The 25,788-nt window shown below is 37.1% G+C and overlaps 1 protein-coding gene across 1 annotated transcript in view; it reads left to right on the top strand.

Moving 5' to 3' along the window:
* The window catches only part of GPLD1 (glycosylphosphatidylinositol specific phospholipase D1), a 62,533-nt gene that overhangs the window by 33,663 nt on the left and 3,082 nt on the right, over positions 1-25,788 (top strand). The window contains exons 16-25 of the mRNA XM_040967555.1: positions 1,737-1,847; positions 3,050-3,124; positions 3,511-3,670; positions 3,781-3,916; positions 4,654-4,759; positions 4,862-4,955; positions 23,523-23,699; positions 23,995-24,155; positions 25,193-25,219; positions 25,333-25,383. Coding sequence (XP_040823489.1) covers positions 1,737-1,847; positions 3,050-3,124; positions 3,511-3,670; positions 3,781-3,916; positions 4,654-4,759; positions 4,862-4,955; positions 23,523-23,699; positions 23,995-24,155; positions 25,193-25,219; positions 25,333-25,383 — 1,098 coding nt within the window. The remainder of the gene's footprint in view (positions 1-1,736; positions 1,848-3,049; positions 3,125-3,510; positions 3,671-3,780; positions 3,917-4,653; positions 4,760-4,861; positions 4,956-23,522; positions 23,700-23,994; positions 24,156-25,192; positions 25,220-25,332; positions 25,384-25,788) is intronic.

Below are 25,788 nucleotides of genomic sequence, written 5' to 3'. Positions count from 1 at the left end.
CTAACACTTCCCAGAAGCAAGCCTGTCTTTAGGACTGCTCTGATGAATCAATTGGGTTATGAGTTCCTGACAATACAAAACCTTTTACCCTAGCTTTGTGAAAATCTTGGGTTGGCAAAAAAACTTTTAAAGAAAGTGGAAAGAGTTCCCTTATACCTATCATCTCACCCTAGGTGGTCCCTAGTTGTTCCTAAATCAACGCTTTACATGGTTATGGTTTGCCTATCCAAAACTTAGGGTTTTTTTTGTTTGTTTGTTTTTTTGCTATTTATGGAACTGTAGAGTTTGTCCAGATTTAATTCTTTTAAGTGGTTGGTTACTCACCAGAAAGAATCCACAATGACTGTATACTCATTCCTCATGGAATAAGTATTAATTCCTATTGGGAACATAGAGTCCTGGAAGGTTTTCCAGAAATCAGATGCATTGGCCCTTACAACAGCAATGCAGGGCTGTGGTGTGGGCTTCTTTTTGGTGACCCTGGCCTGGCACTGCATAGTCTGTGTATGACCCGCATAGGAAGGCTGTAGTTGGCTTAGCTTGTGACTCATGTCCCAGGCAAATCTCATAGCATTTCACTGTGACATGAATGCTGTATCAGAAGATAAAGTGGCATACCTGAGTATCCTTTAAATACAACTATAATGATGTATGATCTAGCTTAGGCTGTACAAATGTGGGCATGGAAAGCATATAGGGTCCCACAGTCCCAGGGGCTGTCCCACTTTCTGGAGCATCCCAGTCACCCTGTCCTCCTCTAAGTCTCTACAAAGCCATCCATTTCAGACTTGGGGGAGGGTCTAATCCTTTGGGATCCTACAGATGGGAATATGAAAAGCAGCTGCTCCCTGAGGATGGTAAACTTGAGCAAGGAGAGGGGTGGCTCTCTGTCCTTGTCCAGTGACCTGCGATGGTCCGGAAGATGGCAAGGCTTGGAGATGGCCTAGAGCGGGACTGTGACCTCCAGCCCTGGAAACCATAGCTGTGGACAGTGGGTGTGGGTGCTGCATAAGGAGCTATTGTAAAGTCATGACAAAACTGCAGAACCTAGTAAAGTACTTGAAGTCAGAGGCTGATCCTGGGTGGTTTGAGAAGAGAGCTAGAAAACACCTTGGAAGATAACTGTCCCTGACGAGACAGAGATTCCTGTCTGTGAACAGACAGTGGTGCAGTAACAGCGCCTGCCCTAGCCTCTGAGTGTCTGGAACCACACGTCTCCTGACAAGTCCAGTTGGGCTTACAGGGATACAAGGATTGGGGTTGCTCTCCCAGGAACAAGCTTTTGAGTGTTTACAATGTGGCCTGTGCCTCTTGAGAGGCCCAACTTTACATTTTATGATATTCTTTCATGATCATCACTGGCATCATTGAACATGGCCCTAGTGCATCCCAAGTACTCAACAGATATTGCTGGGGTTGCATCGTTACTATGTTAGATGTTCTCGAAGATGAGTTTGGTGCAGTCTGTGGGTTGAGGTTGGGGGGTACTGTACAAAACTATTCGCTGCCAGTCTGGAGCTTGCAAAGAGTGACCTTAGTATTTTCTGGCCCTTCTACTTGCCCCAAATACTCCCAGAGCAAAACTCCCAGCTGAGATGCCACCCGTTCCAGGCTGCCATGCTCCTGCTGCCTCAGCCTGTGCATGACCAGGCCCCCAGCCCTCCCTACCCCAGGGAGCCTGGAGTGTTCTTCACAAGCCTAGGGCTTGGCCCCTGGGAGGTAACCTGTCTCTTTAGCCTGCAGGTCGCTTTGGCTCTGCCTTGGCCGTGTTGGACTTCAACAAGGATGGAGTTCTTGACCTCGCTGTGGGTGCTCCCTCGGTGGGCTCTGAGCAGCTCACATACAAAGTAAGTCTGCAGAAGGTGGGGGTTCCAGGGAGGACCCCAGGTACCCGGGCAACAGCAGTATGCCAGGGAGAATGTGGACAAATGGGCTCACCTCTCATTGCACTGTGAGGGGGCCTTGCATACCCTACAGCACCTGCTCAGCCCTCTGCCTTTTTCTGGCTTCTTGTTTTCCCAATTCCACTGGGTACTTCTCTTTTCTATTTCCTCTTCAACAATGTGCACTGGTGGTGAAGGCAAACAGAAATTCTTGCTCACATGGCCACCTTGCCCCAGCAAGGGGCTGATTTGTTTGGATCTGTCTTCCTTGCATGGAACCCAAAAGGTTGCCTGCTTCCTTACCCAGAGCTGAAAGGCCTGGGCTCTCGGCACCACGTGTGGATGTATGTGTATGTGTGTGTGTGTGGAGGGGAGGCAGTCCAAGGTCTTTTCTTGCTGCCCCTGCAGACTTTTCCCCCCAGCTCTTCCTCCTCACACTCCATTTCTTCTGTCCTCAACCCTGTCAGTCTCTCACCTTGGCACCTGTGGTCACCCAGCTTCCTGGCCCCCCTTTCAGGAGTGACCATCGCTCCCCACAGTTGGCATTCCCAGGACACTCTGTGGCTGTTTCAGGATCACTTGTGTTCAGATTTTTGGGAAGATGGGGAAGATTGGTTTTGTCACAGTGGGAACTAAGTGCTTGTGGAAGGAATGGGACCAGAATGGGCAACTTATGAGGGAGCTGACTCCTAGACAGAATAGTGCCACGGCAGGATTCCCCAGGAGGGATGGACTGGACTATGCAGGAGCCAAGGTGCGGTGGGCAAAGACCAGAGCCAAGATGCGGTGGGCAAAGACCAGGGAGTCTGTGGGGGCAGGGGGGCGGGGAGGAAACTGAACTGAGCCTGGCAGTGGGAAGGGGTTGGGAGAGGCACTCTGCAGACACACTGAGCATTAGAGCTGGCAGATCCTGAGCAACATGTGGGGGAACCAAGAATGAAAGCAACTCTGTTTCTGCTTTGGGGGCTTTCATGAGAGAGGCAAGAATTGTCAAACTTGACTGCAGACAGCAGCAATGCATAGGATGCAGCTCTGTCCTTGGGCTCATCACCATGGTGGAGAGTACTGGTTTCCTTCGTAGTCAGTCCTCTTTGCCTTGCTCTTATCCGAGGTCTCCAGGTCATGACCTGAACCTGAGGGTCCCCCGACTGATTGTCCTTGTCTAGGGCGCAGTGTACGTCTTCTTTGGTGCCGAACAAGGAAAGCTGTCCTCCTCACCGAACATCACAATCTCTTGTCAGGTATGTTTATCGTGTGATCAGACATAGAGATCCAGAACTCACAGTGCAGGCGCTTAGCTTAGCACTTCAAAGGAACCACGTCCCAGACTGGAGGGCCTGGGTTGGAATCAGCTATATTCTGACTCTAGCCTACTGCTGACAGGATCCTGGTGGACAGCAGGTGATGGTTTAAGTAATCGGGTTCCTGGCTACTCACTCGGAAGGTTTGGATTGAGCCCCAGTCAGTCACTTTGGGTATTTGAGTCTGTTAGTGAACTAATGGGTTGGAACTTTGTCTTGGTCTCCCTACCTCTTGAAGAGTTTTTTTAAAATTGTCTTATTTAAGACTTGTGGAATTCAGTGTGTCCCAGGGCTGTTAATGCATGCTTTCATGGCTTTCTCTGAAGGATGTCTATTGTAATTTGGGCTGGACACTCCTGGCAGCAGACATGAATGGAGACGGTGAGCAGGACCTCGTGATTGGCTCTCCTTTTGCACCAGCTGGAGGGAAGCAGAGGGGGATTGTGGCTGCATTTTATTCTGGCTCCAGTCAGAGTGACAAAGGTAGTGCCTGTGATGGTGGAATGGGGTGGGTGAGAATCTTCCCTGCTCTGGGTCTGTGACGGTTCCTATAGTGTTGTAGCTTTGTCAAAGGGGTAGGTTGTCTCCCTTAGGAGAGCTGGACATGGGGGCCGCTGACTGGACGGTGAGAGGGCAGGAGGACTTTGCCTGGTTTGGATACTCCCTGCATGGTGTCCAGGTGGACAACAGGACCTTGCTGCTGGTTGGCAGCCCAACCTGGAAGAACAATAGGTGGGTGGAGACCCCGGGGGTGAGGCAGTCAGGTGCTTGCTGTGATGGGGGCCCAGAGTGGGACAGGGGTGAAGACTTCTTATCCTTCCAAGGCAAAGTGACTGCTCTGGGGCAAGTATCCTTATTTAAAACAAACTCTCACAAATAAGTGTCTTCATCTGCTAGGGCTGTCTGAGCAAAGAACCACAGAGACACAAACAGTAGACATCCATTATACCAGCACTCTGGTGGCCCCAGGGCCAGGCTTTGGGGTCCTTAGGGCTGGCTTCTCCTGAGACCCCTGTTCTTGGCTGGCAGGTTGTCTTCTCCCCATGTCCTCACATGGTCCTCATATCTATGTCTGCATCTTACTTCCTCTCTTACGAGGACACCAGTCCTAAGGGGGCCCAGCCTAATGACCTTTCAACAGAAGCACCTGAGTAAAGACCCTCTTCTCCGATAAGGTCACACTCTGAGGTTTTGGTTTGACCTTCAACACAGCGGTTAGGGGGAAAGCACGACTTAGCCCCAATAGGAGCCCCCTTGCATTTGCTGTTGGTTGGTTGGGGTGGGACCAAGTGGTGGACATGGCATCTTCAGAGCCTTACTGGTGGGATTACCCAACAAGACCAGACCTAGGATCTTGGGAAGACAGCCCTTGGCAGGCTCAGGTGAGAATGGGGTGGGTGGGGAAAAGGAACAATTTCATTCCCGGGCCTGGATGTCTGGCCACCTGGATCCCCTGTGTTTCGCCCTAGGCCGAACTACTTGTCCCGCAGACACAAGAGAAATCAGAGCCTGGGACGAGTATATGGTTATTTCCCACCCAATTGCCAAAGCGCGTTTACCATCTCTGGAGATAAGGTATGGCAGGGGTTGGGAAGGCTGGGGGTCTGTCAGCCCAGGGAGGAGACACCCCAGAGAACGTTTCTGAGGTGCCCAGTGCTGATCTGTCCTATTTCACAGGCAATGGGGAAGCTGGGCACATCCCTCTCGAGTGGTGGAGTGCTCATCAATGAGACACTGACGCAAGTGCTGCTGGTCGGGGCTCCAACCCATGGTACGTCATACACCTGGAGACTGGGTGTCCTTCAGGTCACGTGGGGCGATGCCGGGTGTCTGGAGGCAGTCAGTGCTGCGTTAAAATAGTCCCTTGTTTTGCTTTGTGGTAAATCACGTAATATTTGTGCTGTTGTCTGCCGGACAGGAGTTGTAGTGCCAGTTTCAGAGACTTGTCGAAAATGACATGAGAAAGGAACTTGGCCTCTGTCCTCTCAGGGTTGGAGCTCGAGTGGAATGTTGTGATGTCCGTTCACCAGGAAGAGCTCTGTTGGGAGCATATAACTTACCAAACCATTATAATGTTTGTGGCAAAGAGGTAAAAAGAAAATTCTTTGGCCTACTGCAGAAACCTGTGGCAATACAAGAAAGGAAAAACTTAAGATTTAAAATCGTAAGCTCCTCCTACATTCCTGTTTTTCCACTTATTTCACTGTGTAAACAGTCTCATGTTATCAGACATCTGCTTTTTTAATTGACTTCATGTTTTTAATTGACTTCGTCTTTTAATTGACTTCATGGGTTTTTAATTGAAACCGTGTTTCTAATTGAATTTGAATAGAATCCATGGTTTTTAAATGATTTTAATTGAATTCATAATTTTAATTGAATTCATGTTAATTGAATTCATGTTAATTCATGTTAATTGAATTCATGGTTTTAATTCATGTTTTTAATTGAATTCATCCTTTTAAAATTGAATTCATGGTTTTTTAATAAATTCACTTAATGGAACTTGTGACTTAATTGAATTCATGGTTTTAATTGAATTCATGATTTTAATTGAATTCATGATTTTAATTGAATTCATTGTGTTAATTGAATCCATGGCTTTAATTGAATTCAGGGTTTTAATTGGATTCATGGTTTTAATTGAATTCATGGTTTTAATTGAATTCATGATTTTAATTGAATTCATGATTTTAATTGAATTCATGATTTTAATTGAATTCATGATTTTAATTGAATTCATGGTTTTAATTGAATTCATGGTTTTAACTCATGATTTTAATTCATGATTTTATTTGAATTTAGCGTTTTAATTGAATTCATGATTTTAATTCATTGTGTTAATTGACTTCATGGTGTTAATTGAATTCATGGTTTTAATTGAATTCATGGTTTTAATTGAATTCATGGTTTTTATTCATGATTTTAATTCATGATTTTAATTGAATTTAGGGTTCATTGAATTCATGATTTTAATTGAATTCATTTTCATTGAATTCATGCTTTTAATTGAATTCATGCTTTTAATTGAATTCATGCTTTTAATTGAATTCATGATTTTAATTGAATACATGGTTTTAATTGAATTCATGGTTTTAATTGAATTCATGTCTTTAATTCATGATTTTAATTCATGATTTTAATTTAATTTAGGGTTTTAATTGAATTCATGATTTTAATTCATGGTTTTAATTCATGATTTTAATTTAATTTAGGGTTTTAATTGAATTCATGATTTTAATTCATGGTTTTAATTGAATTCATGGTTTTAATTGACTTGATGGTTTTAATTGACTTCATGGTTTTAATTGAATTCATGGTGTTAATTGAATTCATGGTGTTAATTGAATTCATGGTGTTAATTGAATTCATGGTGTTAAATGAATTCAAGGTGTTAATTGAATTCATGGTTTAAATTCATGGTGTTAATTGAATTCATGGTGTTAATTGAATTCATAGTTTTTATTCATGGTGTTAATTGAATTCATGGTGTTAATTGAATTCATGGTGTTAATTGAATTCATGGTGTTAATTGAATTCATGGTGTTAATTGAATTCAAGGTGTTAATTGAATTCATGGTTTAAATTCATGGTGTTAATTGAATTCATGGTGTTAATTGAATTCATGTTTTTATTCATGGTGTTAATTGAATTCATGGTGTTAATTGAATTCATGGTGTTAATTGAATTCATGGTTTTAATTGAATTCATGGTGTTAATTGAATTCAAGGTGTTAATTGAATTCATGGTTTAAATTCATGGTGTTAATTGAATCCATGGTGTTAATTGAATTCATGATTTTAATTGGATTCATGATTTTAATTGAATTCATGATTTTAATTGAATTCATGGCTTTAATTGAATTTAGGGTTTTAATTGAATTCATGGTTTTTTCATGATTTTAATTGAATTCATGGCTTTAATTGAATTCATGGTTTTAATTGAATTCATTTTAATTGAATTCATGATTTTAATAGAATTCATGGTTTTAATTGAATTCATGGTTTTAATTGAATTCATGGTTTTAATTGAATTCATGATTTTAATTGAATTCATCGTTTTAATTGAATTCATGGTTTTAATTCATGATTTTAATTCATGATTTTCATTGAATTTAGGGTTTTAATTGAATTCATGATTTTAATTCATGATTTTAATTGAATTCATGATTTTAATTGAATTCATGGTGTTAATTGAATTCATGGTGTTAATTGAATTCATGGTTTTTATTCATGATTTTAATTGAATTCATGATTTAATTGAATTCATGATTTTAATGGAATTCATTTTCATTGAATTCATGCTTTTAATTGAATTCATGGTGTTAATTGAATTCATGGTTTTAATTGAATTCATGGTTTTAATTGAATTCATGGTTTTAATTGAATTCATGGTTTTAATTGAATTCATGGTTTTAATTGAATTCATGGCTTTAATTCATGATTTTAATTCATGATTTTAATTCATGATTTTAATTCATGATTTTAATTCATGATTTTAATTGAATTCATGATTTTAATTCATGCTTTTAATTGAATTCATGATTTTAATTGAATTCATGGTTTTAATTGAATTCATGGTTTTAATTGAATTCATGGCTTTAATTGAATTCATGATTTTAATTCATGGTTTTAATTGACTTCATGGTTTTAATTGACTTGATGGTTTTAATTGAATTCATGGTGTTAATTGAATTCATGCTGTTAATTGACTTCATGGTGTTAATTGAATTCATGGTGTTAATTGAATTCATGGTTTAAATTCATGGTGTTAATTGAATTCATGGTGTTAATTGAATTCATGGTTTTTATTCATGTTTTTAATTGAATTCATGGTGTTAATTGAATTCATGGTGTTAATTGAATTCATGGTGTTAATTGAATTCATGGTGTTAATTGAATTCAAGGTGTTAATTGAATTCATGGTTTAAATTCATGGTGTTAATTGAATTCATGGTGTTAATTGAATTCATAGTTTTTATTCATGGTGTTAATTGAATTCATGGTGTTAATTGAATTCATGATTTTAATTGAATTCATGATTTTAATTGAATTCATGATTTTAATTGAATTCATGGCTTTAATTGAGTTTAGGGTTTTAATTGAATTCATGGTTTTTTCATGATTTTAATTGAATTCATGGCTTTAATTGAATTCATGGTTTTAATTGAATTCATGATTTTAATTGAATTCATGATTTTAATTGAATTCATCGTTTTAATTGAATTCATGGTTTTAATTCATGATTTTAATTCATGATTTTCATTGAATTAGGGTTTTAATTGAATTCATGATTTTAATTCATGATTTTAATTGAATTCATGATTTTAATTGAATTCATGGTTTTAATTGAATTCATGGTTTTAATTCATGATTTTAATTCATGATTTTAATTGAATTTAGGGTTTTAATTGAATTCATGATTTTAATTCATGATTTTAATTCATGATTTTAATTTAATTTAGGGTTTCAATTGAATTCATGATTTTAATTCATGGTTTTAATTGACTTCATGGTTTTAATTGACTTGATGGTTTTAATTCATGATTTTAATTCATGGTTTTAATTGAATTCATGGTTTTAATTGAATTCATGGTGTTAATTGAATTCATGGTGTTAATTGAATTCATGGTTTAATTCATGGTTTAAATTCATGGTTTTAATTCATGATGTGTTAATTGAATTCATGATTGTTAATTGAATTCATGGTGTTAATTGAATTCATGGTGTTAATTGAATTCATGATGTTTGAATTCATGGTTTTAATTGAATTTAGGGTTTTAATTGAATTCATGATTTTAATTCATGATTTTATTTGAATTCATGGTGTTAATTGAATTCATGGTGTTAATTGAATTCATGGTGTTAATTGAATTCATGGTTTTAATTGAATTCATGGTGTTAATTGAATTCATGGTGTTAATTGAATTCAAGGTTTTCATTCATGATTTTAATTGAATTAATTGTGTTAATTGAATTCATGGCTTTAATTGAATTCATGATTTTAATTGGATTCATGGTTTTAATTGAATTCATGGTTTTAATTGAATTCATGGTTTTAATTGAATTCATGGTTTTAATTGAATTCATGATTTTAATTGAATTCATGATTTTAATTGAATTCATGGTTTTAATTGAATTCATGGTTTTAATTGAATTCATGGTTTTAATTGAATTCATGGTTTTAATTGAATTCATGGTTTTAATTGAATTCATGGTTTTAATTCATGATTTTAATTCATGATTTTCATTGAATTTAGGGTTTTAATTGAATTCATGATTTTAATTCATGATTTTAATTGAATTCATGGTTTTAATTGAATTCATGGTTTTAATTGAATTCATGGTGTTAATTGAATTCATGGCTTTAATTGAATTCATGGCTTTAATTGAATTCATCGTTTTAATTGAATTCATGGTTTCAATTGAATTCATGATTTTAATTGAATTCATGTTTAATTGAATTCATGATTTTAATTGAATTCATGGTTTTAATTGAATTCATGGTTTTAATTGAATTCATGGCTTTAATTGAATTCATGGCTTTAATTCATGATTTTAATTCATGATTTTAATTCATGATTTTAATTCATGATTTTAATTTAATTTAGGGTTTTAATTGAATTCATGATTTTAATTCATGGTTTTAATTGAATTCATGTTTTAATTGATGATTTTAATTGAATTCATGGTTTTAATTGAATTCATGGTTTTAATTGAATTCATGGTTTAATTGAATTCATGGTTTAATTGAATTCATGTGTTAATTGAATTCATGGTTTAATTCATGGTTTTAATTGAATTCATGGTGTTAATTGAATTCATGTTTTATTCATGGTGTTAATTGAATTCATGGTGTTAATTGAATTCATGGTGTTAATTGAATTCATGGTGTTAATTGAATTCATGTTTTAATTGAATTCATGGCTTTAATTGAATTTAGGGTTTTAATTGAATTCATGGTTTTTTCATGATTTTAATTGAATTCATGGTTTTAATTGAATTCATGGTGTTAATTGAATTCATGGTGTTAATTGAATTCATGGTGTTAATTGAATTCATGGTGTTAATTGAATTCAAGGTGTTAATTGAATTCATGGTTTAAATTCATGGTGTTAATTGAATTCATGGTGTTAATTGAATTCATAGTTTTTATTCATGGTGTTAATTGAATTCATGGTGTTAATTGAATTCATGATTTTAATTGAATTCATGATTTTAATTGAATTCATGATTTTAATTGAATTCATGGCTTTAATTGAGTTTAGGGTTTTAATTGAATTCATGGTTTTTTCATGATTTTAATTGAATTCATGGCTTTAATTGAATTCATGGTTTTAATTGAATTCATTTTAATTGAATTCATGATTTTAATAGAATTCATGGTTTTAATTGAATTCATGGTTTTAATTGAATTCATGATTTTAATTGAATTCATGATTTTAATTGAATTCATCGTTTTAATTGAATTCATGGTTTTAATTCATGATTTTAATTCATGATTTTCATTGAATTAGGGTTTTAATTGAATTCATGATTTTAATTCATGATTTTAATTGAATTCATGATTTTAATTGAATTCATGGTGTTAATTGAATTCATGGTGTTAATTGAATTCATGGTTTTTATTCATGATTTTAATTGAATTCATGATTTAATTGAATTCATGATTTTAATGGAATTCATTTTCATTGAATTCATGCTTTTAATTGAATTCATGGTGTTAATTGAATTCATGGTTTTAATTGAATTCATGGTTTTAATTGAATTCATGGTTTTAATTGAATTCATGGTTTTAATTGAATTCATGGTTTTAATTGAATTCATTTCTTTAATTCATGATTTTAATTCATGATTTTAATTCATGATTTTAATTCATGATTTTAATTCATGATTTTAATTGAATTCATGATTTTAATTCATGCTTTTAATTGAATTCATGATTTTAATTGAATTCATGGTTTAAATTGAATTCATGGTTTTAATTGAATTCATGGCTTTAATTGGATTCATGATTTTAATTCATGGTTTTAATTGACTTCATGGTTTTAATTGACTTGATGGTGTTAATTGAATTCATGGTGTTAATTGAATTCATGGTGTTAATTGAATTCATGGTTTAAATTCATGGTGTTAATTGAATTCATGGTGTTAATTGAATTCATGGTTTTTATTCATGTTTTTAATTGAATTCATGATTTTAATTGAATTCATGACTAATTCATGATTTTAATTCATGGTCTAATTGAATTCATGATTTTAATTGAATTCATGATTTTAATTGAATTCATGATTTTAATTGAATTCATGATTTTAATTGAATTCATGGTTTTAATTGAATTCATGATTTTAATTGAATTCATGTTAATTCATTTTAATTCAATTCATGGCTTTAATTCATGTTTTTAATTGAATTCATCTTTTTAAAATTGAATACATGGTTTTTTAATAAATTCACTTAATGGAACTTGAGTTAATTGAATTCATGGTTTTAATTGAATCCATGATTTTAATTCATATTTTCAATTGAATTCATAGTTTTAAAGGCTTTCATGGTTTAAACTGAATTCATGACTTTATTTCATGATTTTAATTCATGTTTTTAATTGAATTCATGATTTTAATTCATGATTTTAATTGAATTCATGGTTTTAATTGAATTCATGTTTTTAATTGAATTCTTTGTTTTAATTGAATTCATGACTTTAATTCATGGTTTTAATTCATGTTTTCAATTGAATTCAAGGTTTCAATTGAATTCATGGATTTAATTGAATTCATGACTTTATTCCATGATTTTAAGTGAATTCATGATATTGATTTGTGATTGTAAAATTCATGGTTTAATTTGTGATTTTATGAATTCATGTTTTTAAAATTCATGGTTTTAAATTCACCATTTAAATCATGTTTTTAATTGATTTCATGATTTTAATTGAATTCATGATTTTAATTGCATTCATGATTTTGATTGATTTCATGACTTTAATTCATGATATTAATTCATGTTTTTAATTGAATCCATTGTTTTAATTGAATTCATGGTTTAAATTGAATTCATGACTTGACTTCATGATTTTAATTGAATTTATGGTTTTAATTGAATTCATGGTTTTTATTCATGTTTTTAATTGAATTCATGATTTTAATTGAATTCATGATTTTAATTGAATTCATGACTACTTCATGATTTTAATTCATAGTCTAATTGAATTCATGGTTTTAATTGAATTCATGGTTTTATTGCATTCATGGTTTTATTGCACTCATGATTATGATTGAATTCTTGACTTTAATTCATGATATTAATTCATATTTTCCATTGAATCCATGGGTTTAATTGAATTCATGATTTTAATTGAATTCATGGTTTTTATTCATGATTTTAATTGAATTCTTTGTCTTAATTGAATTCATGGTTTTAATTGAATTCATGGTTTTTATTCATGATTTTAATTGAATTCTTTGTCTTAATTGAATTCATGGTTTTAATTGAATTCATGATTTTAATTGAATTCATGACTAATTCATGATTTTAATTCATGGTCTAATTGAATTCATGGTTTTAATTGAATTCATGGTTTTAATTGAATCCATGCTTTGAATTCATGTTTTTAATTGAATTTATGGTTTTAATTGAATTCATGTTTTAATTGAATTCATGGTTTTAATTGAATTCATGCTTTTAATTGAATTCATGATTTTAATTGAATTCATGATTTTAATTCATGGTCTAATTGAATTCATGGTTTTAATTGAATTCATGATTTTAATTCATGATTTTAATTCATGATTTTAATTCATGATTTTAATTCATGATTTTAATTCATGGTTTTAATTGAATTCATGGTTTTAATTGAATTCATGGTTTTAATTGAATTCATGGTTTTAATTGAATTCATGATTTTAATTCATAATTTTAATTCATGGTTTTAATTCATGGTTTTAATTGAATTCATGGTTTTAATTGAATTCATGGTTTTAATTGAATTCATGGTTTTAATTGAATTAATGGTTTAATTGAATTCATGGTTTTAATGGAATTCAGGTTTTTAAAATTCATGATTTTAATTGAATTCACGATTTTCATTCAGGTTTTAATTGAATTTATGTTTTTATTTGAATTTATCATTTTAATTGAATTCGTGATTTTAATTGAATGCATAACTGTAATTCATGATTTTTATTGAATTCACGATTTTAATTGAATTCACGATTTTATTGAATTCACCATTTTAATTCATGTTTTAATTCAGTTCATGGTTTTTTAATTCATGTTTTATTTGAATTCATGATTTTAATGGAATTGAATTCATGAGTTTAATTGAATTAATCACTTTAATTCATGGTTTTAGTTGAATTCATGATTTTAATTGAATTCATGTTTTTAATGATATTCATGATTTTAAGTTTCATAATTTTAATTGAATTCATGATTTAATTCAGACATTTAAAATTCAAGATTTTAATTGAATTCATGCTAATAATTGAATACATGTTTTTTAAATCATGTTTTTAATTGAATTCATGGTTTTAATTGAATTTAGGGTTTTAATTAAATTCATCGTTTAAATTGAATTCATGACTTTAATTCATGATTTTAATTCATGGTTTTAATTGAATTCATGCCTTTAACTGAATTCATGCTTTTAATTGAACTCATGGTTTTAATGAGCTCATGTTTTTAATTCATGCTTTTAAAATTCATGGTTTTAATGGGATTCATGTTTTTTAAATTTATGATTTTAATTGAATTCATGTTTTTAATTGAACTCATGGTTTTAATGGAATTCATGATTTTAATTCATAATTTTAATTGAATTCATGATTTTAGTTGAATTTGTGATTTTAAAATTCATGGTGTTAATTGAATTCGTGATTTTAATTCATGATTTTAGTTGAATTCGTGATTTTAATGAATTCATGTTTTTTAAATTCATGGTTTTAATTAAATTCACCATTTAATTCATGTTGTTAATTGAATTAATGTTTTTAATTGAATTCATGATTTTAATTGCATTCTTGGTTTTAATTGCATTCATGATTTTAATTGAATTCATGACTTTACTTCATGATTTTAATTAACAATTTTAATTGAATTCATTGTTTTCATTCATGTTTTAATTGAATTGATGCTTGTAATTGAAATCGTGATTTGAATTCATGATTTTAATTGAATTCATGTTTTTAATTATATTCATGATTTTAAGTTTCATTATTTAATTGAATTCATGCTATTAAAATTCAAGATTTTAATTGAATTCATGGTTAAAATTGAATACATGGTTTTTAAAATCATGTTTTTAATTGAATTCATGGTTTTATTTGAATTCATCGGTTAAATTGAATTCATGACTTTAGTTCATGATTTTAATTCATGTTTTTAATTGAATTCATGTTTTTAATTGAACTGATGGTTTTTAAATCATGCTTTTAAAATTCATGGTTTTAATGGAATTCATGTTTTTTAAATTCATTATTTCAATTGAATCCATGGTTTTAATTGAATTCATGGTTTTAATTGAATTCATGGTTTTAATTGAATTCATGGTTTTAATGGATTCATGGTTTTAATTGATTCTTGGTTTTAATTGATTCATGGTTTTAATTGAATTCATGTTTTTTAATTCATGGTTTTAATTGAATTCATGTTTTAATTGAATTCATGATTTTAATTGAATTCATATCTTTAATTGAATTCATGATTTTAATTGAATTCATGTCGTTAAGTGAATTCATATCTTTAAGTGTATTCATGGTTTTTTAATTCATGGTTTTAATTGAATTCTTTGTTTTAATTTAATTCACAATTTTAATTCATGTTTTAATTGAATTCATGACTTTATTTCATGATTTTAATTCATGTTTTTAATTGAATTCATTTTAATTGAATTCATGATTTTATTTCATGTCTTTAAGTGAATTCTTGATTTAATGGAATTGCATTAATGAGTTTAATTGAATTCATCACTTTAATTCATGGTTTTAGTTGAATTCATGATTTTAATTGAATTAATGGTTCTAATTCATGGTTTTAAAATTCAAGATTTTAATTGAATTCATGGTTATAATTGAATACATGGTTTTTAAAATCATGTTTTTAATTGAATTCTTGGTTTTAAAATCATGATTATAATTGAAATCATGATTTTAATTCAATTCATGATTTTAATTCATGGTTTTTAATTCAGTTCAATTTAACATGACGTCTTTTACTAAAAAACATGACTTCAATTTAAAAAAAGAATCAAATAAAAAACCATGAATTCAATTTAAACAAAGTAAGTCAGTTAAAATAACATGAATTCATTTAAACATGAAGTCAATTAAAACCATGAAGTCAATTTAATCCATGCTGTCAATTAAAACCATGAAGTCAATTAAAACCTTGAAGTCAATTAAAAAACATAAGTTAAAAAAAAAAGAATTAAAGAATTTGCCTCTTCCAAACCTGCCCTACAAATGATACTTCAAGATGTTCTCTTGACAGAGAAGAGGAATAACACCCAACGAAAACAAAGGAAAATGGGAAGAACATCCCAGTCAAATGACAACAGAAGACTAAACCAATGAACAACCCATTCCTAAAATGACAGGACCAAAGTACCATCCATACATGTTAAACTCTGAATGTAAATGGTTTAAGCTCAATCAAACGTCATAGGTTAGTAGACTGGATTTAAAAAAACAAAACATCTATTTATTGTCTAGGAGAGACACACTTCACCAACAAAAATCAGGGGAAACTATATTGCATGGATTTTGTTGTTTTCTGTTAGTTTCATTTCTTCAAAACACTTTCTCCTGATTCAATCATTCAATGACTCGTAGATCATACAGTGGCATCATTTTCTTCAAGAAGGTTCTTGATTTTCATTTCTTCAGCTACGCGTTAGTCATTTCATAGCATGTTATTTAACTTCATGGTGTTGTTAATTTCTTTTGTCTCCCTGATGTTGATCTTGTTTTGTGGCTCTTCATTTAAGGGAATGTATAGTAGCTGTGTAATGGAGACTGTCAGAGCTAGTAACATGTCATTTAATTTCATGGCATTACAAATTTATATTTTTCTTCTTATTATTGATTTTGTATTATGAGTTTTCATTTAAGGGGATGTACAGTAGCTGTAAAATGGAGACTAACATCCAGATGTGAGGATACAATGTAGTATGCATTTTTACTTCCAGACAAAGATGGACTTGCAAAGAAACTGTGTGCTATATCTTGACAAAGGGATGCTGGGTTCTCTGCCATTGTCCATGCCCGCAATGATGGACATATGACTGTGTATGAGGAGCTATGTTTTAGTAATGTTATTGAGGAACTAGGTGGGGGGAGGGAATTGGGGAGGGGATAAGGGAAATGCCAGGAGCCTATGGAACTATATCATAAAATGATAATAATAATAAAATGTTAAGTAAATAAAGGCAAAAAAATGAATTTAAAAACATAAATTAAAAACATGAAATCAATTAAACATGCAGTATATTTTAAAAAGTGAATTCAATTTAAAAAGTGAATTCAATTAAAACTGTGAATTCAGTTAGAAAACCATGAATTCAGTTAGAATACCGTGAATTCGGTAAGAAAACCGTGAATTCAGTTAGAAAACTGTGAATTAAAAAACATGAATTCAATTAAAAAGCATGGATTCAATTAAAAAACATGAATTCAATAAAAAACATGAATTAAAAAGAACTAAAAAACATGAAATCAATTAAAAACATGAACTGAATTTAAAAACATAATTAAAAAAATGAATTCAGTTAAAACCATGAGTTCAATTAGAAAACTGTGAATTCAATTAGAAAACTGTGAATTCAACTAGAAAACCATGAATTCAACTAAAAAGTGAATTTTATTGAAAAAGTGAATTCAGTTAAAAAAACATGAATTCAATTTAAAAACCGTGAATTAAAAACCATGAATTCAATTAAAAGATGAATTAATTAAAAACCACAAATTCAATTAAAAAACCCACAAACTCAATTAAAAAACCATGGATTCAATTAAAAAAAATGAATTCAATGAAAAAAGGAATCTTTTTATATGTGTATATTATACATACTTTGTGCATAGATAATTTTAAATTTCAGTTAAAAGAAATAAGTTTTGTGTACATCTCAATCTAGTTTTCCTCCAGGATAATACCTTGCAAAATATAGGCGTGGCACAGCAGGTTCTGGATTTCAATGTGATTACCAGCTCTGCTCAGATCTTGCCCTCCTCAATTCAATATCACCCACATAATTTGGGGGCCCGGAGCTCCCTGTTAAATATTGTAAAGAATTTTGCACCTGTGAATTGACACAGAGTGTAACACTGAGCCCAGGGCAATCTTGAACAGACATGAAAGGTCACACGCTTCATATTTGTGTCCTAACACCACATTTCTTTTTTAAAGATGCTCACATAGTTGATCAGGATGAGAAGGATATAGACTTAGGGAAAAGTGGGTGTGATCATGGTTTCCAAGCTTTCTAATTCTTCTTCCCCTTTCTGGGGGAGGGGAGAGATAAGGGGAGAACCTATGCCTAGCCTCCCTACCTTCCATCCCAGTACTTTGGAATGGGGAAAGACCACCCCATATCAACCCAGGGTTGCAATGGTACATGTTCCCACAGGTTCTGTCCAGGTGGATGAGACAGTTTGAAATGCTGTCTATCTCATTGATCTATGGATGAGGAATCCTTTCCAATGTCCATTGGTTTTTCATTATCAACATTAGACTCCAGGTGCCCGTATATTTGCTGTCATTGTTTGGATTACCTAGTTGTCCATATGTTCTGTCTCCATTCTCTGCCATGGTACCAGATGTCCTCTGCAGGCCCCAATGAGCTACCATGTCCTCCATGTGCACCATGGTCTACCGTCCAGCACTGACTCCTACATTGTGCAAGAGCAGTTTTCCCAGGTGGGCTCATGGACCTGAGTCAGGTACACGGGCCATGTTGGAATCCGCAGCCCTGGGGCTCACGGACCGGGTCCCCACCACATTGGTGGGCTTGGTGACCTGGATGTAGAGACCCAGGTACCTCAAGGACTAAACCCTATGGGGCTCATGGATCCAGTACCCACCACAGAGGTGGGTCCAAGGACCTGGGTGAGAAGACACAGGTCCCTCTGCACCTCCCAACCCTGGGACTCACAGACCTGACACCCACTACATAGGTGGTCCCTAGGATCTGGGTCAAAAGACTCAGGTCTCTCTGGGTGCCCCCCACCCCTGAGACTCACAGGTTCAGCACACCCACCTTGCAGGCCCAAGGACCTGGACCAGCAAAGCCAGGTCCCTCTGGATCTGGGACTCATGAACCTGACCCCCATAGCAAAGGTGGGCCCTAAAACCTGGACCAGGAGACCCAAGGCCAGGCCACTCTCGTGGCTCACAGGCCTGGTATCCACTACCTCCAAAGTGACATGGCTCATCTTCAGCATTCCCCAGTTGATACTACAGCCTAGTTCATTCCAACCTGCCCCCAGTTCCAGCTTGTGCTGGTTGGTGCTGCAACCGAGCCTTTTTCAGGCAGCCCCAAGTCCGAGCTCGAGTGTGAACTGGCTGATGATGTGGCCCAACTCATCCCCTGCCATACCCCATCCTGGTGCTTAGATCTGAAAGTGGATTTTTTTTTGAAAGATGTATTTATTTTTATTACAAAGTCAGAGAGGAGGTGAGATAGAGAGGAAGATCTTCCATCTGATGGTTCATTCCTCAAATGAGCGCAACGGCCGGTGCTGTGCCGATCCAGAGCCAGGAGCCAGGAACTTCCTCCAGGTCTCCCACGTGGGTGCAGGGTCCCAAGGCTTTGGGCTGTCCTCAACTGCCCTCCCAGGCCACAAGTAGGGAGCTGGATGGGAAGTGGAGCCGCCAGGATTAGAACCGGCGCCCATATGGGATCCCAGCACATGCAAGGCGAGGACTTTAGCTGCTAGGCCACCATGCCAGGGCCCAAAAGTGGATGTTATGACCTGGCCCGGCCCACCCCCTGACCTGATCCACGTGTATGCTGGTGGGTACTGTAACCTGATCTGGGTTGGGCTGCTCCTTGTCTTAGTTCTTGCATATATCTGCAGGGACTGCAAGCTGATGTGGGGTTCACCAAATTCCTCTATCTGGTCTCCCAGTGGCAGATCTTGTGCCTACCAGTGAGTCCCTGGTCCAGGTTGACTTTGTCCACCTGTTGTTCTGGCAGGAATGCACACCACCTTTCTAGTAGCACTTGCGTTTTAGCATCACGTTCCTGAACGCCCACCGTTGCCAAGACTGGACACAGCTAAGAGCGCTGTGGGGTGGTGACGTTGAAGCTGTGGATTCCCTTGGCTTAGCAATCTTTGTGATGCCCCAAGAAGTCATTGTGTTATCTGAGCAAATTCATAACATCTTGAGCATCCCTGTGAGCACACAGGGCACTTTGGTGTGCAGTGTGGGGCTCACTGTGGAAGTGTACTGCTTATGACAGTTTTGCCTAACTTCAGAGTGACTCCTCAGGGTGCTGGTCTGGGGCATGAAACTATGGGAACACTTCATGCTGGGTCCCAGATGAGAAGATATTGGAGGCACTAGTGAGGATTTTTTTTTTAAAGATTTATTTTTATTATTTTTTTATTGGAAAGGCGGATATACAGAGAGGAGAGACAGAGAGGAAGATCTTCCGTCCAATGATTCACTCCCCAAGTGAGCACAACGGGCCGATACTATGCCGATCCGAAGCCAGGAGCCTCTTCCGGGTCTCCCACGCGGGTGCAGGGTCCCAAAGCTGTGGGCCGTCCTCAACTGCTTTCCCGGGCCACAGGCAGGGAGCTGGAAGGGAAGCGGGGCTGCCGGGATTAGAACTGGCGCCCATATGGGATCCCGGGCGTGCAAGGCGAGGACCTTAACCACTTGCGCCACCACGCCGGGCCCCATGAGGATTTCTAGTAGCTGAGATAGACTTTTCCTTGTCACTCTGGTCTCTGGCTTTATCTCATCAGGACACTGGATTCCACTGGCCAGTGGGTGCAACAATTTAATGTTGAATGTGGATGTTAAGGTACTGAGTACTGCAGCCACTTTGAGATGTCCATGTTCAGTAATGGCAAGATTGTGGGCAGGTGGCTAGTGAAGTAGCAACTGGGAGTCCAGCAAGGTTTGGCAGAATGACAAGCTTGGAAGACCCTCACTCCCTTGGGTCCTGTGTGGGTCACATTGTCAGAAAACACGTGGAACTGTGTGCAAGGGGATTTGACAGAGTATTTTTTTTCTCCACCAGTGGCCAGCTTGCCTGGATTCTTTTTTGTTGATAGAGTAATGAGTTACAGTTCAGAGATGGAAAAAGGGGTAGTAAATCAAAGTTTGTTAAAGTGCATTCCAAGCGAGGTGTGTGCAGGTTGAAAGAAAATGAGCGCTCCTTTCCTTTGGGTTGAGGCTTGGTCCCTGAAATTTGAGGGGCATTGACTGGGGATATGGCCATGAAATTCATGATTGCCATTTTTGATTGACATCTGCTCACCTAGAACTCTCTGTGCATGTGGCTTCCCAGCATGCACCGGGAACACCCATGCTGTGACAGGGGTAACAGTGTTGCCAGACTAATTACACTGTCATGATTGTATAATGAAGCAGGGTCACTGTGGTGTAGAACTGGGTTTTGTGCTGTATGTGTTATAAGCTAGTTTTCTGGTTTAGCAGTATTCCATTTCATCACATATTGTAAACATGGGTTACACCGCCAAGTGGGCTGTCTAAGGTGGGTGCTGGTGGGGACGGCAGGGTCCACCCCTGGAGGAGGGTGTTGTGATCCCTCCCCAGCCATTCGTGTCTGTCTACCTGATATTTTGAATAATAGCGCAAATCAGAAAAGGCCTACATAGGTTAAGGACATTTTATAATTTGGAAAAAATCTCTGTTCAGCGTATATCGCTCTCCAGAGGGAAGCATCTCCCACACTGCTTGTGATGGTCATGTGTGAAAGGTCTAGACAATCAGGAGTTTTAGTATTCACTGTTTTGATCTGTGGTGCGGAAGGCCGGTGATGCAAAGGGCTGCTCGTCTGCTGAGTTCCAGGCACCTTGACAGGGAGCAAGGTGCACTTAGGTTTTACAACTTCTGTGTGCTTTCTGCTGCCACTCAAGTTGAGTCACACTTGAGAAACCATGAAAACCACCTGCACATGTGTGCTTACATACCCACCCCCTCAACTGTGAAGCCACCTGCAGCGGTTAGCGTTCCTGCAGAATGCAGAGGAAGCAGTTGAGGTCTATGGATAACAGGGTCTCAGCTGGAAAGCACAGGCCGTGTAGAAGAGATTCTGTGCCATAGCAGCAATCTAGGATATGGGAATTTATAAACGCCTCACTCAGGGTCTAGCCCTTTCAAAAGCAAGTGGTCAGCTCAGCTACTTTGAAATGAAGAAAAGCTAGGCCACTGCCTTGGATTTGTTTTTTTCTTAACTGTCTAAAATGTCTGGGGATCCAAAGATTGCTTCGTTGGCCTCATCAGGGCTGATGTTTGGAGTGGCTGAAATTCTGAAATGTGAATCTGTTTGAGACGCTGAGAGGTTCTGAAGGTGTTCTCAGCTCCTTCCCGCCCTTACTGGCTACGTGAGGAGCAGCCAGGATATGGAGGTGAGAGTCGCAGCCAGATGTTGGAGAAGCTGAGTCCTCGGTCATTTAGGATGAACATCAAGAGGTGCTTTTTGAGGTTTCTTACTGACATAGTTGTACACATTCACAAGGAACGCCATGGTGACGTACACGTGTACACCATGTCATTAGCATACTCATCACCTTGCGCGTTGATCATCTCTGTGGCCAGAGCATTCTAAACCTCCCTTCTAGCTGCTGTGGGAGAACAGCACATTGTTGGTGGCTGTAGTCACCCTGCTGTGCGATTAGAACACCCACACCTCTTCCTTATCTAAGCTCTGTACCCATCAAAGCAGGTTGCATTTTAGGAGCTGAGTGGGCTGGGTTAGAAAATGGCCTCGATGGGGACTCAGGGCCACATCTTCTCATTCTTTACTCTTGGGTTTTCTCAAGGAGCACTCTGTGGGCAGCAGCACGCTTGCCCAGTCACATCCTAAGACACACAGCTCCCAGTTTATGTAGTCCCTGGTTCCTGTGGGGGAGACTGCTAGTCTGTTTCAGGAAGCATAGAAAGAGGGGAACAATAATTTTCTCATTTCAACCTTTTAGGATACTTTGGATTTTCTTCCTGAACCACAACTGCTGTCCTTTCTTAACATACATGCTATGTTAAATCCTTCCACATGCTCATTGTGTACACAAAGCTCAGGATTGCTAAGCTTTGCAAAGTCGTGTTTTTACTTTCTCTTCTAAAAGCATTTTAAAGACAGAGTCACATATACCATCTTCTATCCACTGTTCAATACTTAAATAACCACAACAGCCAGGTCTGGGCCAGGCATCCCAGGGAACAAGAAAAATAGCTGCCATTGGTACTAAGTAGATGCCAGCTAACACACTGCAGTTCACAGGAAGCTTTTTAGAGGACCCTCCTCTTGCTACCCCAGCCAGGTGCCATTCTGTTCCAGGAGGAACCCAGGTCTGAAATCAAAGCTGCGTTATAATTAAATGAACAAGCAGAAACCTCATTGTCAGTTTTAGAATTTACCCGAAGTTCAGAAGATGTCTGAGTTATGTGTGTAGAACTAAGCACAGGCTAGGTAAGAAAATGAAGACATGGCTTATGGAACTAAGAGCTTGATGCTAGACGCAGTGGCCAGGAAACAGTGCCGCCTTGTGGTAGGCACCAGGAAGGTGCTGGGTGTATACAGGAGCTGGGCAGGCTCCCAAAGGAGACACTGTGAGCCAATTGTGAGAGCTGAGCAGGAGCCACCTGCAGAGGGTGTGAGCAGGCCAAGGGTGTGGACGGGTATTGTCATTCCGGGCGGAGAGCACACTGTGTCCCAAGGCCCCGATTTAGGACACAGGATGGGCGTGGCTTCAGTTGCTCACGGTGAAGCATGGGTGACAAGGGGGCAGTGCCCTGAAGCAGGAGCCTGATCCCATAAGGCCTCTTCCAAATTCCACTGATACCTGGACTAGTCAAGAGACTGACAAAGGCCATTTGTGATGGTTCCAAAAACTGAAGTGGGTGTGTAGAGGTTGAGAGGGGGAGGAAGGAACGCCTGTTTGCAGGGAAGTCATGGTGATGCTGGTGTTGGCATGTCTGTGTCTGAAGCACCCATGCCTTCCGGAAGAGCCACAGTTGACCAGCAGCAGTTCTGGGTGGGACTGCAGAGCCTCATCACTACACAAACCAAGCCAAGGGTGGGACTCTGTGTTTGGCATTTCATCATCATTCTTGTGATGCCAGCAGGGACTGTGGTTCGTTTCAGATGATGTGTCTAGGATGGCATTCCTGACCATGACCTTGCACCAAGGCGGGAGCACCCGGATGTATAAGCTGGTGCCCAACGCAGAGCCATCTCTGCTCAGTTCCTTCAGTGGGGATCGGCGCTTCTCTCGGTTTGGTGGAGTTCTGCACTTGACTGACCTGGATAATGATGGTTTAGGTAAGAAAGGCTCATTGGACAAACTAGGTCCTACCCTCTTAATTGACAGTGAGTGTCCCAAGGGCCCGATCTTGAGTCTGATAAGCCCAGAACAGGATGCACAAGAGTGAGTTGTACTTCTTGAGTTGTTATGTTGATTGCTATGGGGAGCAGTGAGTGAGGAAATGAAAGCTTTTGGGTTGGTCGGGATGATGTTGAAGCTGTTTGCAGAGTCGGATTAGAATGAAGCAGGAACAAGGACAAGGGTGTCTGGGAAGTCAAGGCACTTCCTTCTCCCAATTTTTCCTGTTTGCAGATGAAGTCATTGTGACAGCCCCACTGAGGATAACAGACATGACCTCAGGACTGCTCGGCGGGGAGGATGGCCGCGTGTACATATACAATGGGAAACGGATCACTGTTGGAGACATGACGGGCAAATGCAGCTCGTGGCTCTCACCGTGTCCAGAAGAGAAGGTGCCGTACCCCCTGAGCCTTCTGCATCACACTGGGACAGGATGGCTGTTTGCTATATTGACTCGAAATTGAGAATTGGAGGCCAGGACAGTCATTTGCCTACATTTTGTGGGGCTAAGCTGCCTGTGGTGGTGGTGTTTGGCCCTGGAACTGAAGTCCAGCTGGGCTGGGTGTCACTTTGGCCCCTGGTTAGCACCAGTCACTGCTTGGCTAGACAGCCACATAATAAAAACAGGCCATGGCCACTGAACTGCCCCCTCTTTGTTTCCATGTTGATTGCCCTTATTTTTCACAGGGATACTTGGGTTATTTTCTTGTACCTAAAATATGTGGTCCCTATTTTGTAGATCTTCGAAAAATCACAAAAGTGATGAAAGTTGTTCAAATTTTGGGAAATACTAAGTGAAATTTAAAAATCACTTGAGAATTTTAAACTGCGGAGCTAATGCCTACGAACCTTCAGAGTGTCCGTTTAGTGTGTTGTCTGATTCAGCTGCTGCTAATTATGCATCCCACTGTCCATACGTTAGACCATTCTGACAAGTGTGTGTTACATTCAGATACTGGAGATTGCGGAGGAAGGGCACAGGGTTAGGAAATGGTAGAACAAGGATTTGTACAAATATCTAACTTTTTGGACTATTGCACTACGTGCTTTTATTAACATCTTGTTTGCATGCCTCTGTGCACAATTTTATAGCTTTTTTTTAACATGATATATAGCAAACATTTTCTGTTATCTGCTATTCAAATACTATAGTATTTAATCTATAGTTGATCTAACTGGTATTTAAGGGACTCAAGCCACTTCCAATTTTCACTATTGTGAAGATGTTTTATATGTGATTTTTTTTTATCATAACAGCTACTTCTTCTTAGCTATATTCCTGTGTGTAGAGTATCTAGGGGCTAGCCCATCTGTGTGGCTAATCAAGAGGAAATGTCTGGGTGTAACAGTGTAATTGAACCTGGCTGAATCCTCCCTAAACAGCAGTTAACACTGTCTCTTCTTTGTCCCATTTGTTTTTTTCTTTTAGGCCCAATATGTATTGATTTCTCCTGAAGTAAGTATCTCCTAAAAGGACTGAAATGTCATTAAAAATGCCCTTCCCCTTAAACTGATCCTGAGTGCTTAAGGTCGTGCCATGACACTGTAACAGAGGAGCGTGTTTTACAGGCAAGTTCCAGGTTCGGGAGCTCCCTGGTCACCGTGCGATCCCACGCAAAGGTGAGCACTTCCTTATTTTGCATTTGTTCTCCAGCAGAGATTTCAGTTGTCTGGTGTTTGCCTGTTTTTGTCCTTATATATTTAAATAGCTGGAAAAAAAATAGCATCTTATAACATTTAGGTGAAATTTAGATGTTGGTACGTACGCATGGTTTTACTTGCACAAGGCTACCTGTGTGGGACCTGTGGCTACTGCCAAGGCTGGTGTTGTATGGAACGCGTGGCACTTGTGGCCTCCCAGGGAACGTCTGCCAGTCCTTGCCCGGTAGGATAGGTGTTGCCACTGCTTTGCTGTGGTGATTTCCTCTCGATTTTCACTTTATGATCCTAGAGACACACATGGTCCCAGTCACTGTTAAGTTTTTAAGTACTTTGTCTCTTCGCAGAGGACAGGCTAACAGCTGC

This window comes from Ochotona curzoniae, unplaced genomic scaffold (assembly GCF_017591425.1).
Source record: "Ochotona curzoniae isolate NIBS_2020 unplaced genomic scaffold, NIBS_Ocur_1.0 scaffold_461, whole genome shotgun sequence".
NCBI lineage: Eukaryota > Metazoa > Chordata > Mammalia > Lagomorpha > Ochotonidae > Ochotona > Ochotona curzoniae.
The sequence above is the reverse complement of the archived record's forward strand: the minus strand, read 5'-3'. Positions and strand labels throughout refer to the sequence as shown.